General features: G+C 35.2%; 2 protein-coding genes across 12 annotated transcripts; both read left to right on the top strand.

Moving 5' to 3' along the window:
* Nucleotides 1-3,743: 3,743 nt before the first annotated feature.
* On the top strand, nt 3,744-7,428 carry LOC129571262 (cytochrome P450 315a1, mitochondrial). Of its 10 annotated transcripts, none has more exons than XM_055451037.1 (5): nt 3,744-4,011; nt 4,725-4,873; nt 4,965-5,028; nt 5,375-5,934; nt 6,067-7,428. In XM_055451037.1, exons 4-5 carry the CDS (start codon nt 5,490-5,492, stop codon nt 7,278-7,280), a joined length of 1,659 nt encoding a protein of 552 aa, XP_055307012.1. In that variant the 5' UTR covers nt 3,744-4,011; nt 4,725-4,873; nt 4,965-5,028; nt 5,375-5,489; the 3' UTR covers nt 7,281-7,428. The 10 variants fall into 10 exon arrangements, with proteins under 10 accessions (XP_055307012.1, XP_055307011.1, XP_055307008.1 ...); XM_055451036.1 differs by having other exon boundaries at nt 4,725-4,879; XM_055451033.1 differs by having other exon boundaries at nt 3,744-4,515; nt 4,725-4,869.
* A 142-nt stretch (nt 7,429-7,570) lies between these two features.
* Nucleotides 7,571-13,789, top strand: LOC129571261 (uncharacterized). Of its 2 annotated transcripts, XR_008688241.1 has the most exons (4): nt 7,571-12,265; nt 12,369-13,140; nt 13,210-13,580; nt 13,711-13,789. XR_008688241.1 is itself a non-coding variant. In XM_055451028.1 (3 exons), the coding sequence occupies exons 1-3, from the start codon at nt 11,372-11,374 to the stop codon at nt 13,431-13,433; spliced, it is 1,890 nt and encodes a 629-aa protein (XP_055307003.1). In that variant the 5' UTR covers nt 7,571-11,371; the 3' UTR covers nt 13,434-13,594. The 2 variants fall into 2 exon arrangements, 1 of the variants encoding a protein (XP_055307003.1); XM_055451028.1 differs by lacking the exon at nt 13,711-13,789 and having other exon boundaries at nt 13,210-13,594.
* The last annotated feature ends 2,446 nt before the right edge of the window (nt 13,790-16,235 follow it).

Below are 16,235 nucleotides of genomic sequence, written 5' to 3'. Positions count from 1 at the left end.
TATAAAATGCAATGAAATATGATTAAATTTCAAAAAAACCTCTTCGTACAAGACTCTTCGTACAAATTCCGTTCATTGATGAATTGCCTATGCCCAAAACTTAGAAATACGAATTTTCTCGGATATGTGGCACATGCTATTTTGTTGGTAAGCCGGCTACAGACGCTCAGTTTTTGGTAAAAAAAATTTCACAAACTCATTTCACACTCCATCACGAGGTAAGAAACATTGCCAAACATGTCACCCCCAAAAAACCACCCCTTCACTTTAAAAACCACCCTTGAAAATAGGTAAATTTTAAGTCACCTTAAAACTCAAAAGGGGACTCTTATCTCGTCAAGATCTGCAACTTTGCGGAAGAGAGTATAGCAAAATTCCCAACCGTTTAGAAGTTAGATTTTCGAAAATCACCGATTTTTCCCAATTTGGGGGCTCCTGGGGAACCGCCCTGTGAACTGGGGGAAGTTATATTTGCCCAAATCGTCATCATTTGAGCCCAACTATCGAATCCAGGTGGAATTTTGTGAAAAAAATTCTGAAACACTCATACGTTTACTGGTAAGAAAAACCTAAAAAATTGACATTTTTGTATGGGAGGTACCCGCAAATCGATTCCGATTGGCTTCAAACTTTCTAAGATCACATTTATTGGAGAACAAACAAGGTTCTGAAAGTTTCATGTTGATCGCATTTGCAGAAGATCGGGGCCCAGAACGCGTAGTTATGTTTTGTGTGCTGCCACAAGTAACTACGCGCCCCACGTAGTATCTATTACGATCTATTACGTTTCCCAACAAAAATGAAAAATATCTTCAGTTGTTTTATGATTTCCTGTAAATGTTTTTTAATAATAATTTCGCATTTTTTTCAAATGTTTTTTTTTTCAAATTCCTTTTTCAATGAACATTATTTGAATCTAAAACTCGTTAAGATAAGTTCTATGACTTTTTACCACTTTTCCGTTCAATGATTCCTGGATTTTTCAATTTGTTTTCTCACGCCATTGTAAATTCTACTCAAACTAGGCCATTAAAACCCATGTCTAGAAACTTCATTTTCTATATAAAAATTATCCAAATAAATTGAATGAAATGTTAAATGAATGTTCAATTTTGCGTGATTTTACGTTTAGCATTGCTACACAGCATGTTTTGTTGATCTCCCAGTATATAACGTACTAGAATAAACTGATTGAAACTAGTACAATTAGCATTTGCCACCATTTTTATTCAATTATTTTTCATATTTTTGACATTTTGAACAATCAAAATAAAATTGAAGTGAGGTTTATTTTGTCACGAGTTGTTTTCCATAAACATATGTGCCGTAAAAATTAAAAATTAAACTTTGTCGAACAAATCCCAATCTGAATACATTCTACTGTTTACTGAAATAGAAGTTTTATTCCCTGCTTCAAAGTCTGTACGGAAATATAAATGAACTGATTAAGTATACCATGACACTCGATGCATTGTATTGTAAACTATACTTTACAAGTAAAAATGATCAATTTTCATCCAATTTACTTGGAATTTGGCATAGATAACTTTATAAGTATACTTGCGTTCACTACGTTGGGCGCGTAGTATACGTTTGAAGTTTCGTTTCCACGCCCGCAGAAGATTGATTTTTGGTCCTCAATTTTTGTCGAAATTTTCTTGGAAAAAGTTGAGGGCCAAAAACCAAACTTTTGACAATGCGATCAACATGAAACTTCCAAAATCTTATTTTTTCTCCAGAGGAAGAAACTCCAGTAAGTTTGAAGACATAAGCAATCGATTTACGGGTACCTCCCATACAAAATTGTCGAAGTTTCGATTAAAGTGACCGAATTTTCAAGAATATTAAAAATAACTCAAAAGTACGGACAATGGTACGGAAAATTTTGGGATTACGAATGTAATTTTTTTTATTTTTATATACATCCGCTCTCGAATTTTATTTCTATTATCCTGATACATGTTTATATTGTGATGATACTTGCTTTTAATTTGTTACACAGTAACAATACGAATTTTGATTTTGACAGAGGAATATTATCCAATATTTTTAGAAGATACTTAAAATTTATTCAATTTGTTTGATATTTTTCTCTTTGCTAATTATAAGTAGTATTTTTCTATTGCTAATTATAAGTATCGAATTTTTAGCGTAATTTATTCCCATCATATTTTATGGTTAAAATAGTTCAATTTTTTTCTGATATCAAATTATATAAAACGTAAAATAAAAATCTTTTTTACACAATTTTCTTTCCTGTAGACCGAAACCATTATAAGTCCTAATAACAAATTACAATAAAATAAAAAGAAGATATCATGTGAATTTTATTAAACCGCCTTTAAACCATCAAGAATAATGCCCAACATTTTTTTAAGCAGCGATAGTGTCAAATCGATGTTTATTCTTAACGTTTTAAATTTCTCTTATATTTTCCATTGTATGCCAGAGTGTTTGTGTTCACTTCATTTACAGCGATTGGCGGAAAAAGAGAGAATTTTTGTCACAATCATACACATTAACATTCATACACATTTTCGTCGCTTTATGACAGAAACACTGAATATAATGAAAGAGAGATAGCGTCGATTGATTCGAATGTCGGAATGCATGAAGAGCGGCAAAAATTGGTTCGGTTCAACAGCAAGAATGACACAAAAAATGCTCTAAAATCGAATTGTCTTGGCGTAGTTGTGTGTTGTTGTTTTGATGTATCGTCCGTACTGAAAAGTTGTGACTCGGGCAATTGTGCGCGGGCGATATGAAAACAAACGAACATAGAAATGTAAATGGATTGAAACATACAGAGGCATAGCGAGCAAAAGAGTGTCGGATGAGGGCTGTAGGTTCAAGTTGCTGATATCGAAGTATTACTTCACTTCGTGCATACATATGTATTACGTATATACGTACATTTATATACGTAAGTTTATATGGAACATTTTCAAATGAGCTGAACGAGAAAATTCCATTAAGCACACACATACACCGTATATTTGTGTATTTTTTTCCTTTTTGTTATACATTGACATAAAATACGATAGCCAAACGGGACCAAAGTGTAAGCACTCATTGCCTTTGTAAGAGTAATATTTTTTTTGTGGCGTTCTTTCTATTTTTTGCTCCCGGTCGCTATATGAAATTATGAAATGCTGGTGTGCATGAGTCTCTCGAATATTTAATTTATTTATTCTTTAAGACTCCATAGAATACTCTGTGGTGCTGCTGCTGCCGCTGCTACTGTTCTTATTTCGTCACTTTGAGTACATAGAGCCCATCCATTTGTCTCACTTTGGAGACTCTGGAGAAATGAATTGTATTTCAACATTTCACAAAGCAACAAAATATGAACCATCACACAAAATGTATATGGAAAGAAAGAGATAGACGGTGAAACACCGATAAGAGCCATGACGGTAACAACCAGAACAACAACCGACGAATTTATGTACTCACTATTATTCTTGTACGTACGTTTCACGTGGATATCTAATACGTCAATCGTATTGCAGAAATATAATATACAAATCAAGAAGGTAAAAAAGAGCAACCAAATATGGCATCAATAACAAATGCCAAAACCATTGGTGAAAAAACACTCCGTACAAAATAAATGAAACAGCAAGCAATGAACAACAACAACAACAACTCCATGACACAGTCGGACACACTCTCATATATTGACTCACCAACACACAAATAAACACACACAAATGCGCCAAATGAGATTACTATAGCCTCCAATCATCATCAGTAAAAGAATAGTAGCCGAACGAATCGAAAGAAATATATGTGTATCGCTCATCGACAGCTATTTTTCTCTCTCGCTTCAAACGATCGATTCAAATACCGCAAATAAAACAAAAAGTAAAATGTTTCGATTGCATCGAATACTTCAAGTATCACATTGAAAAAATCAAGCTAAAAAACCATCGATTTTGAGAGCAAAACGCTTCCGTTCATTTTGTGCCGTTTTAATTATCACCATAAAGAACGCCAAAAAATACCAAAGTAATTAAATAGCTCAAATAAGTGATGAAAGTTCGTTTTAATATTTAAATTTAAAAGAAGACAAAGCGTCCACAGAGCACAAAAAATAACAGATGTCATGGACATTTGAATAGGAACTGCCAATTAAAACCACATCCAAAATTGGCATATAGATTGAGCCCATTTTAATTGTGGCATTTTCGATGCATAATATGTTTGTAGCAAGTAAAAACTACATCAGCGACAATTTTTGGCGTTGAACCAAAAGCCACGTACAAATTCAATTGACAATTTACATTAGTTAAGTGTGCTGGAGAGAAGCAAATGAATTCTTGAAATAGTTTTGCCGACAATTCCATACAATACAATACAAAATACACCACAATACAAACTATAATACAAACATCAAACGTGTGGCCGGGAATTATCAAACCACATCATGTTGATAAGCGGATGAATGAACGAAAGAGCAAACAAATGAAAAATACGTGTACACACGATTGGTCGTGAAAGGAGTAAAGAAAAGTAAAGTAAAGTGAAATTAGAAACGGCACACATACAGTCAATTGACTCACACAAGACTGTATGAGAATGAAAACACACATTGATAATAATGTAACGAAAGCTGGAACGAAAGCAAAAATAAAATACTAATTGTACTCACAATTTTACACGACAGCACTAAGTGAGCGGTTGGTGCTACTACAGCTCTTTTCTTTTTTTTTCCTCTGTAGATGTATAACAGTGTGGGTTAACTGCTTCTCCATTTTTTTCTCTCATCTATTCAATTCATTTCAATGCTCGATATACAGCTGTCCATAGAATACAATAGTTAAATCGGTCGGCTAACGATTTGGTTGTGTGTCTGTGAATGTGAGAGTAAGTGAGTGTAAGTTAGCCATAAGTCGCTTTTGTTTGTTTTTGCATTTGAAGTAAAAATTTCTTTGATTTTTTTCATTCTATCATAATCACAGCTGTAATTTATTCTCAACCGAATGAAAAGTTCCAGGAATCTATGTTTGATTGGAATTCTATTTGGTAAGAGAAAATAAGAAAAATATCTTCTCAGTCTTTAATTTAGCATTGATTCAAACGACTTGACATGAGCACATCGTATCTGTTTATGTGATTGAGAGAGAGAACTTGTTGAAACTTGAATTTGCGTTTTAACCAATTCAATCTGAATTATGCAAATTTCTTGGCATTGCCGGCCACTTGAGAAACAAAATTCAAAATCCACGAAATGCAATAATTTTTCATTCTCGAAATAATCATTAGATATTAGGAATCGTGTATATTTTTGTTGGCTGGTCGTGTTTGGCTTTTTCGTCTATTCATTTCAATCTTTCTTTCTATTTTTTCGATTCTATTTCTGATGCGGTAGATATTCCGATTTGGCCGATTTGATTGTATGTATGAAAAGAGTTAATGCGGAGGTAGAGTAAAAAAACACAAAAACAAACACGAGCTGATAAACTGAGCACACAACGGTAGAGAAAATGCTACTTAATCGTCGTGTTTTCCAGAACTTTGAATGTAACCGGTTGCGACGGCATCAAATTTTTTACAGCATTCGATATAAAGCTTTGGGGACATGTTTCAATAATAATACCATTGGCTCGGGACGCCAAATCGTTCGCACTAAAAGTGATATCATCACGCACAATGCTCAAATTCAGACTCAATCACACTCGGCTATGGGCTTTATTCAGCAAATACCAAAACACAATCCGTTTGAATCGAATAAGACGCTGCCATATGAAGCGATCCCATGTGCTGATCCATCCAATACCTGCAGCATAAGTAATTTCATTGCAGTTACATCACATCAATTCAGACAGTTGCTAACTTCTAAATGGGATAATCGTTTCCACGAGGAAATTGACGAATATCATTTCAAATTTGGGCCAATTTTTCGTAAATCACTTAAACCCGGCATAAATGGTGGGTTTTTTTCTTCCAACAATTGCAATTAATTATACTAACAATTTCTGAAAAATGTTATGTCTGCGTCAAATCTAGTTTTTTTCTAGTCAAAAATTATCATGAAGTTTCAACAAAATTTTATTATCTTAGCAATTTTTATAAAATCGCCGGAGCTGTTGCATGACGTATTTACTTACGAAGGAAAGTATCCGAAGCATCCGTTGCCTGAGGCCTGGACATTTTACAATCAGTTGCACAACTGTCAGCGAGGTTTATTTTTTATGGACGATGCAGAATGGATGGAAACTCGTAAAAAATTGGCGCCGTTAATGTTGCGCAATGACCAAAGATTTTCAGCAGCAATCGAATGTGCTACAGACAATTTGATTGACAATTTTAAACAAATTGCTGTTTATCGTAATCAATTTACCGAATTGCCACAAGTATTGACATCATTGTACGGTTGGTCCATTCACGTGTTGGTGGGCATTATATTTGGCAACAAGGCTCCAGCTATTTGCAATGAATTGCGAACAACAATTGATCACTTTGCGCAAATTGTACAAAAAGTATTTGAAGATACGGTGCCATTTTCAAGCATTTCCCCCCAATTAGCGCGTAAGCTTCATTTACCCATTTGGACAAAATTTGAAAGGAGCGTTACCGATACGCTCAACATAGCCAATGAAATCATTGATTTCGGTCTGAAGCAATCCAGATGCGATGGTTTATTGGCTGAAATGAAAGATTTGGGTATGACAACTCAAATGATTAAGCGAATTTTCATCGATTTAATTATTGCTGCCGGTGATACCACGGCCTTCTCAACACAATGGGCTCTGTATCTACTTTCAACGGACGAAAGACAACAAGAGATGATTCGGCAAGAGCTTTCCAACACAAATAAATTGGACGTACCGCTGTTGGTTCGGGGCACAGTGCGTGAAACGCTACGTTTGTTTCCCGTGGCTACTTTCATCGGTCGAATTTTAAACAAAGATGCCATTTTAAGTAACTATCGTGTTGGCAAACACACATTGATATTGATATCAATGTATAGTGCTGGTCGTGATGAAACTAGTTTTCCGCATGCTAATGAATTTCGACCGTGCCGTTGGAATCGCCATCCGACCACCGGCACGCTTAAATTGGTTAATCGAGCACAAGGTTCAATACCCTATGCAATGGGCGCCCGCAACTGTATCGGACAACGCATTGCCAACGCTCAAATGCACATCATTCTGACGAAATTACTACGCACATTCAAAATTCAACTGTTGAATGCAAACGAGATTGATATTGTCATGCGCTTAATTATAATGCCCAGCAAACCAATGCGATTCGCTGTCAAACGGATCGATTAAATTACTCTAAGGTCAACTCAATGCCATTGTTTTTATTTTCAAATAGTATTATAGTAAGTAATTATCATTCGCACGAAATACATTCTAATTTCTGGTGGAAAATATATTAGCTCGTTTTAAAACAATTTAATAAAACCAACCAAGCCAACTAGTTTTAACTCTATTCAAAGCATGAGCAAAGAATTGGGCGAGTTTTTGTAGCTTATAAATATACGCAGTAGCAAAAATGTGGAATGAAATTAGTGTAAAACTCAATTCCAAACAACGATGTACAACACATCGTGTATATGCGAGAGCAAGAGTTGGATTTAATTGATAATGTAAGTACTGAGATAAATTATAAATGTGTATTTTCCATTATCTATACATTCACACGATATTTACAAATGAAATAAGTAATATACACAAAATATGTACGATATTTATGGACATAACCCAATACCCAAATTTGCGTGAAATTTATATCATATGCAGAATATTTGGAATCATAATTGGTGTTTTCTTCAACACTATTGTCACTGTTTTGAATACACTTTACGATATGTCTTTGTATTTAGCCCCTAGACAAACTTATGATTCAAGAAAAGCTAAAGCTAATACAATTGGAAGATTAGATATGTTGTAACTGTTGTAACTGGTGTAACTTTAGTTAAAACTATTAAGTGGCATTACTAATTAGCGAATCTGCAGAATTGAAACGAGAATGAAATGAAATACAAAAAAAGGTAAACAAACGTAGAAAAGATCCACTTCGTTTGACGTAGATTGTTATCGTTGGAATGGAAGCTAATTTGAAGTGTGAACATATGGTTTTCATTTACAGTTTTCAAACTAAAATATCTATTCAGTATCTTCTCTTTTAATTGCTTTTATTCTTATAGAAGACGAAAACAATTGTATGATACTATGGATGTTATATTCTTCTTTATGTCCGCTTAAATCCAATTGATGTATTTTAACTGAAATTACTTGAGGTGATTACTCCGCGCAACAAAAATAGTTTAACGAACAGTATAAATTTCGTCAAATGCCTTGCATTGCTGTGTGGTGATTTCAAACTTTTGCAATCGTTATTTGAATATTTGTGTGCACACCAATATCTTTATTTTGTAACATGATCAATATATACAAAAAATTACACTAGAGTGAGTCTCAAGCCTTATCACTTTGTCTATGGATGGGTGTACTGTTCCTATTTATTATAATCAAGGAACAGCCTAGGCTTTGGCTTATTTTGAAGTATCGAGCTTATTGCATGGATTGGAGCCAGAAAAAGCCTGAAACATTATTTTAGACAGAATAATTATTTTCTATTGCGTTTTGATGCAAATGGAACATCTGTACAACATGAATCAACACGTCATTATATTTCTTTATCCAAAATACGGTAACATATAATACTGATTAAGAGAAAAATAAGCCGAACAGAAAATGATTATTTTGCAAGACAGTCAGAATATAATTCATTTTTAGTTATCGATTTTATGAACAGAATCGGATTACTCGTTTCTGATAACTCCGTTCAATAGAATGTGATGTCGACAAAAAAAACTTTGTATTCTTAAACGGCTGACAGCTAGTCTGCCAAAAATGGGAATTGGCGATCAACGCGAATATTATTTAGAGTTTATGTTTCTTTTGAAAGCAAAGTGTAAACAAAACCAGACGGTTAGGTTTTGTGCATGCGACACAATTTGAAATAAATAAATTGGCTTTGAGATGTATTGGAGGCATTTGCTTATGAACGAATTCAAACTGAATTGGCTTGCATCAAATGTAATTATGCATCACTAGTAGCCTCAATTAAACGCAAGGTCTTCCTTTGGGCGAGAATATCGACATTATGACATCGGTCGAAAACAACTTGGAATATTTGGAACGTGAAGAATTTCACGAGAAATATAAAAAAGTGTTGAAGCGAAATCAATGATGTGTTGTGTCAGAATAAGGAACCATCTCAAATTTACGTCAAAGACTTGACTCCGCGCGAGATCGTATTATTCAAATACGCGCCAACAACATCCACCGATTTTAAAAGGTCTTTTTCTGATTACAAAAATGTTTCTTGAGACAGACGCAAAAAATTTCTATGTTTTTGAAAACCTCAAACATCACGTGATTGTGCATTACAACTGCGACAAATTATAAAAACGTTTCTTTTTATTAACTAAATTGGTTATTTTGGTGTTTTATTCGTTTTTTATCGAGCCTATTTACGAGCCTATTTAGTCATTTTTCCAGCTTTTTTAGGCGCCTAAAATTCATTTTTCCGAGCCTAATTTTATCTTCCTTGATCAGTTCCGTGAAAACCGTGAAAAACCGCGACGACCCGCTAAAAATGAACTTCTCTTTATTGCTACGAATTTGGACAAACTTGTGTTCTTCTAGGTCTCACCAATTTTTTTTTTTGATTATTTGGGATTATTTTTGTACTAGATTGCATTATTTGAATTATACAAATCTAGTACTTTCCCCCTTGCTATGAACTCATAGGAACATTCTTAAACTTCGAAATTTTGTTGACAGGCATATGGGACTCTTTAGTGCTAATTAAATTTCACAGTTCAAGAATGTTTCTATGCGTTCATATGAGAGGGATATGATATGAAGGGTTTTTGGTTGTAAACAATAAAATATACTGCGGAAAAAGCTAGTATACAATATATTGTATAGCTAGCCTATAGGTATGCTATTTTCTAAATACATTATTCTGATATATTCCTGGCAAAATTCAACAGTCAGGACACGATATTTTTTCATATTGTAAATTTTTACAATAGCGAATGCGCTATTATATTGTCACTCAAAATGGTATCGGTTGTTCTAATTGGTAAATACACGCACAGTGTCACTCCATTTTAACCTCATCAAAAGGTTTTTCATCTGATAAAATGAGGACCAGTAGCAATACTGATGAAGTACCAAATAACGACAACAAGCATTGATGAGCGCTGATAGAAACTTCATTGCTTATTTAATGGTGATCCGGATAGGTGAAAACGATGAATATAAACAACAACTTAAAGAGGAACCTAACTACAAGAAAAATAGCGATAACTTCAAGTTGCAATTTCCTCAAAGTGTCATAAATCAAGAACAACACATACTTTTGATACGAAGAAGGGTAAGAATATACTTAAGCAAGCACACGCTCATCACCGATCAAACGAATGAAAGCGTCACAATTGACTGAAACAATGAAGTAAACGTAGTTTTTTCTACGTTGTTTTTGCTCATGCGATGAATATTTTTAAGAGAACAAACATTTTCGAAAAAGAAAAAAATGAGAAGATGACGATATGAAAAGTTGAGTGAACGCATCGAGAATTCGTTATGCTCTTGCCGCACTATACTAATACACATTGCACAAGAACAATTACCGGATTATGGCAATTCTGAGCTCATCCATCGAATAAGCCACAATTGATATTCATATGCATTAAAATGAATGCCATTAATGTAATTACAATTCTATGGGTGAGATTGGGAGTAGAGTATGTGTTTTCTTTGATTTAAATTTTTGAAAAGGCGAGTGAGTATGTTTTCTGATGATTCTGTTAGCGTTAAAGTAGAGTATGTTTTCGCGAAACCAATAAGAGATATAGACAAAGCTGTAGTACTTGAGGTCCTTTATAACTTTGCTGAAGACAGTTATCTATCATCCGAATCATTAAGATTTTTTTTGACCCCCCTTTTCATAAAATAAAACCGTAACATAAAGTTGTTAAGTCAATTGTTTTGATTTGCGTTGGTATTGGTTGTCTCCACTGGGTCGGTGCCACCGTGTTAAGTATATTTGCTGTCGTGCGTGAGTGAAAGAGATTCTTTCACTCTCTCCGATGCGTTGTAATTTCGCAATGTTTCACAAAGTGAAAATAAAAGTGAAACATACCTATGTTTTTCTTTCATTTTCACTCTGAACATGTTGCATTGGCACAACTTTACTTTACAGAACTATTTGGAATATGAATATTTTTTTGATTTTCTTTTTGCTCTAGATTGCTTATGGTCACTACATTTCATTTCTAGGGTGCGATTCGCAATTTCATGATGTCAGGAATACATGGAATCAGACCAAATCCTGAGAACCCATGGATCAGCCCGAATCCATTGGATTTGAACTTTGGGCCATAAAACCAGCCGGGTGTCTATGGAACTCAGACGTAGGAGATGATGCAGAGAAATTTTTGCCAAGTGACATCGCAAGTGTTGTGAATCTGATCATCAAACAAAAAGACATCAAAGTGCCAAGTCGCGATCCAAACAAACTCGTACGGTGTGAGGTGTTGTATGATATCGTGAGAGATTGCAATGTGTTCCCAGAAATCGATCTGCATGACCTTACAACTGACCCAAAACATTGGTATAAGGCCATGCCAATGTACCTATCTATGCAGCGCGAGATAGAAGAGTACAATTCGGAGTGGCCACATCAGCGCCGACCCAAACGTAAGAAAAGAAAGCGAAAAAAGACAAAAGGAAAATGGAAACGCAAGCGCAGCCAAATGCTCGACAACCCAGATTTTCGGCCATTCATCCGAAATTTAGTAGTGGTGCCGATGTGTGATTTCCGGCGTACGCACTTCAGAATCGATTGTTCATCCATGCACCAGGTGTTGTCTTCGCAAAAATTGCTACCGAAAGTGGAAATCGAGAATAAAAAAGGAACAACAAGCACGAAAACGATTCAACAAAAGGATTTCAACCGGGACAGAGATTATTGGTGGAATCAGTATTTTTACATGCGAAAAATTCGACGATTCGTGCGTGCCAAAAAGCAGTTTGACTATTCCATAAACACCGATGGAATCTCTGTGTCTCTTCAGTACTCGGCCAAAAAGAAGACAGCCAACAAAGAAATCGACCAAAAATCTCGCATCATTCAGAAGATTGAGGATGGCACAATCAAAAATTTTTCGGGCGTTGATACAGGCGTGCGAAGTTGGAATACCACAACAACACACGACATTGAAACTGGCAAAGAAGTAAGTTTTGTATACATTCGAATAAGTTGTGTGTATTTTAATAGAAAATGCTTAAGTGCCAAAACTCAATAACTATACCTTTTTTTTCTATTTATTTTTTCAGACCAACTTTGTAATGTCGAGCAAGCAATTCCACTGGCAAACAGGTCAAAAGGTGCGAAATGCCAAAGCAAAGCGATGGACCAAAAATTTCGTCGAAATGGAGCGCGCAGACAGAGAAAACCGTGATCTGTATCCAGTGATGCCGTCGCCAAAAGGGTCAATGTGGCTGAACTACATCAAACACCGAGTCAAGATGATGAAGCATGGAATCTGCGCTTACTCGACTGCCAAATACACTCGACTCGCCTTGGACAAACACATCAAGAGCAGTAGTGTTGTCGACGAATGGGTGAATAAGGTGACCGATAAGAAACCGACTCTGTTCTTTTTTGGTGCTGATGGCGAAATACCACCTGATAGCCCAATAAGTATCAAGAAGCACGTGCGCTGCCCAGGGGTGCGTAAGACTTTGAGGTCAATAAAGAAGCGCCGAGATTGTTTCATACAATTGGTGGACGAATGGGGAACATCTCAAACCGACGCAAGATGTATGAATCGATTCCAAAACCAGAACAAAGCGGCCAGATTCAAGAAATGCCGATGCGTACCCGACGCCAGAACATTGCTGCCAACGAAAATTGTGTCAAAGTTGGGCAAAACGGATCTATCGATCTACCGACAGTTGCAACGCGCCATGAACGAAGAAGCATTGGTAGGAGACGAGCGTTTATTCCCAAAAGTAAAATGTTACTACAAAAACTGGCGATTAAACCTCGAATGCTCTGTGATTTGGCATCGTGACGTCGTGGCTGCTAAGAACATTCTACTGAAAGGTAAGGCTAATTGACGCACAATTTCGATTGAATGATTTTTTAAGAAGTTTCATTTGTTTAATTGTTCAGGACTATGGACATTACTGGGACTTCCGATACCAGAGGCGATCAATAGGTATTGGCGCGAAGCTGCTGAAGCAGCCGCTGCTGTTGCCGCTGCTGCTGCCGCTAGAGCAGCCGCTGCTGCTGCCGCTAGAACAACCGCTGAAGCAGCCGCTGCTGCTGCCGCCATCGTGGATAATGATGTAGAAATGTTCGAGTACGACCAGCAGCCAGCTGATCATGCTGTCTAATCAGCACATTGCAAACAAAAAAAAAAAACAAATGTAACATTAGTTATTAAAGGCTATCCCGATCATGTGGGATAGTTGCGTTGAAGCAAGTTGACTCCCCATCTGGTTGATGTTAACTGCGCAGGAGTACTCTAGTGGGTCGTTTAGGTAAGCATTATTCGATTTTGCAAAGAGTTTTTTTTTCTTCTGGAAGTGTTGTATAACGCTCTATTAATGCTACCAGTTGACATAAAATTGGCTTCTCTTTAAATTTATGCTATTCATTCTTCTTTTTCAGATTAGCTGAACACCCTAGTGTAGAGACCTTGTGAGAATATAAACGACACATATTGTAGATGTGATAAAGTTAACAAAAATTGGTTCCAAACGCTTTTTGTATGACGTTGTTCAATCAATCGAAGCGAACTTGTGTTGTAAAACAATTTGTAAGCATTTCGTATGTTTATCACGTTTGGAACATGAAAAATCATTCGAAATACTTACGATCTGACGAGGGATTGCTGTTTTTTATGTAATTTTCCCGTCACTTCTCTCATTCTGCCCCTCTTATACTAGGCCATCACAATGCACGAAATTAAAAACAGAATTATTATTGCTGGTGTTGTAGGTATTTCTTCTTTCATTAACTATGTCATTTCATGTTGTACGAGCAACATTTGGCCGGTACGATGTCTATCCTTGGATGGTTGCAAACTATGGTTGCAATGAAGCGTGCACCATTAAACATACCGCTCAAATTGTTTTAAATAAGTTTTGGTGTTTTTTTGCATCCATGTCAGGCTTTAGTAAGATACAGAAAAATTCTCCACGTATCGCATCGTTATAAATTTAATAATATGCTGAGTCTTTTTGACGCACTTTTACCTACCTATATATTCATTGTATTAACAGGAACCATCATAAAGTATCTCCATCGGTCATCAATACATTCGTGAATATGTGGAATGAAACATAGAGCGAATAACAGAAAGCAACGAATGCGGACTGCTGTCAAGTATTTACATGATTAATTTCGCCTTTGACATCAGTCAACATCCATTAAAGCCATGTAGTTAAAGGCAAAAAAATTATCCAAGACTACTTGATACGCTTTTCACTTTCTAGCATTTTCATAAAATACCTTTGGATACAAGTGTTGCGTTTGAATTTGTCGACAATGTATTATCACCAGAATTGAAACTAAACCGCATTCTTTTGCAATAAAATTGACACTCATTTTGAATGAATCAATTACACGCAAACCTTACTGCTTATTTATTCAATATCTTGAAATCCAGCAAATAAAGTGGTGATACATTTCAACGAGTGCAATGATTATAAGATTTAGTCAGAGTATTCAATCAAAAGACGATGAAAAGCAATAAAGAATATTCGAAATTCGAATTCATATTGCGGTAAGTTTCAGACTTTAGCTATCAGTCAATATACAGCCAGTTAGTAGAGCATGAAATGTTTGCAATGCATCTTTTTGATCCGTTTCTCTTCATATATTTCAATTTACCTCAAGTTCTGTTTGCTCGTTCAGCAAGCTCATCGTGTTCCACAATTTGTGCTCTTCTTCTTCTTCAAACATTCAATTCATATTTGATTCATTTTGTTCATATTGCACTAACTAGTAAACATATCATGGCATCACAGAACTTAATGCTCGATCAATTTTGCATCCGCTACAGAAACTATATAATTTCCACTCACAGCTACCTAGAATTAAAGAGCCGCGTTGTTAGCCCCCAGTTATTTTATCTGAAAAATTTGGTTTATGAGATGTGTGCGGATAGTCAGTCGAATGCCGTGTGACACTATGATATGTTTACTGGTGAATATGATTTCATATTTTATGAATGAAACAAACATACAGATGGTAGGTATTAAAGTCGATCTTATATAATAACTTTTGAAAAGAACTATTTTTCTACTTCAATAGCGTCGTTGATATCATTTGAATAAATATTGAAATTCTCAAACCAGGACCACGCCCGCAAAATGAAATTCAGTATAGCATACCTACGTTTTGATGATAAATCACAATATCATGCTGTATTTAGATGGAGATATTTTTTTTATCAAAGCGAATATCTAGAAAAAAAGAAGAAACACAAGATTCTGTTTGGTTTTTTATGCTTTTTTTGTCTAACCACGGTAAGTTTTTATTGGCCATTTTTTACATTTTTTTGAAATCATTTTTATCCATTGTTATTTATTGTGTTTTTTGTAGTGTATATAAACATTTTTGGAGTTTTTGTCATAGATTTTTTTCTAGATTTTTCTGGTCTGTTTATTTTTGTCTATGTATTTGAATGCTCTTTCACTTTAATGAATATAATAATTACATTACATAATATAAATAGGCTATAATCTTTAACACACATCGTTTTCCTGTTTCACCAGCGCACATGGCGTTCATATCTCGTTCAAATATTCCTCAATGTATTTTAGCTTTTCAACAATCTTCATCGTCGACGCATAAGTAATTGATTTCGTCTGTTTTCAGTACTAATAACCTCCACACTATCTCTCTTTCGATGTGTACTTTGTATCAGTGTCTGTGTCTTTTGTATGTGAGTGTATTTTTGATGTCCACTATATAGTAAATAACTTTTACATATTAAAAGTGTTTGCACAACAGTATGATAATTATATGTAATGAATTTCCATCCATTTTTTGGTTGTGGAAGTTTTGTTTTATTTCATGTTTAGTGGCTTATTTATTATGTCCAGTATGCATTTTTGCTGGCTATTTTGTTGAAAAGTTTATTTCTGACAGACGACAACACATACAATATACATTTTACAGCTGGGAAA

The sequence above is a fragment of the Sitodiplosis mosellana genome, unplaced genomic scaffold, assembly GCF_009176505.1.
Source record: "Sitodiplosis mosellana isolate CC-2019 unplaced genomic scaffold, AAFC_SMos_1.0 Smas_scaffold_1788, whole genome shotgun sequence".
Taxonomy (NCBI): Eukaryota; Metazoa; Arthropoda; class Insecta; order Diptera; family Cecidomyiidae; genus Sitodiplosis; species Sitodiplosis mosellana.
This window is presented reverse-complemented; position numbering and strand designations above follow the sequence as displayed.

What these genes read in the sequence shown, in the direction of transcription:
- LOC129571262 (XM_055451039.1), top strand. Translation starts at nt 5,490, where the DNA reads ATGCTACTTAATCGTCGTGTTTTCCAGAACTTTGAATGTAACCGGTTG. An exon ending in ACTTAAACCCGGCATAAATG is followed by an intron (nt 5,935 to 6,066) that starts GTGGGTTTTTTT and finishes TTATTATCTTAG; the next exon opens with CAATTTTTATAAAATCGCCG.
- LOC129571261 (XM_055451028.1), top strand. Translation starts at nt 11,372, where the DNA reads ATGGATCAGCCCGAATCCATTGGATTTGAACTTTGGGCCATAAAACCA. An exon ending in ACATTGAAACTGGCAAAGAA is followed by an intron (nt 12,266 to 12,368) that starts GTAAGTTTTGTA and finishes TTATTTTTTCAG; the next exon opens with ACCAACTTTGTAATGTCGAG. An exon ending in TAAGAACATTCTACTGAAAG is followed by an intron (nt 13,141 to 13,209) that starts GTAAGGCTAATT and finishes TTAATTGTTCAG; the next exon opens with GACTATGGACATTACTGGGA.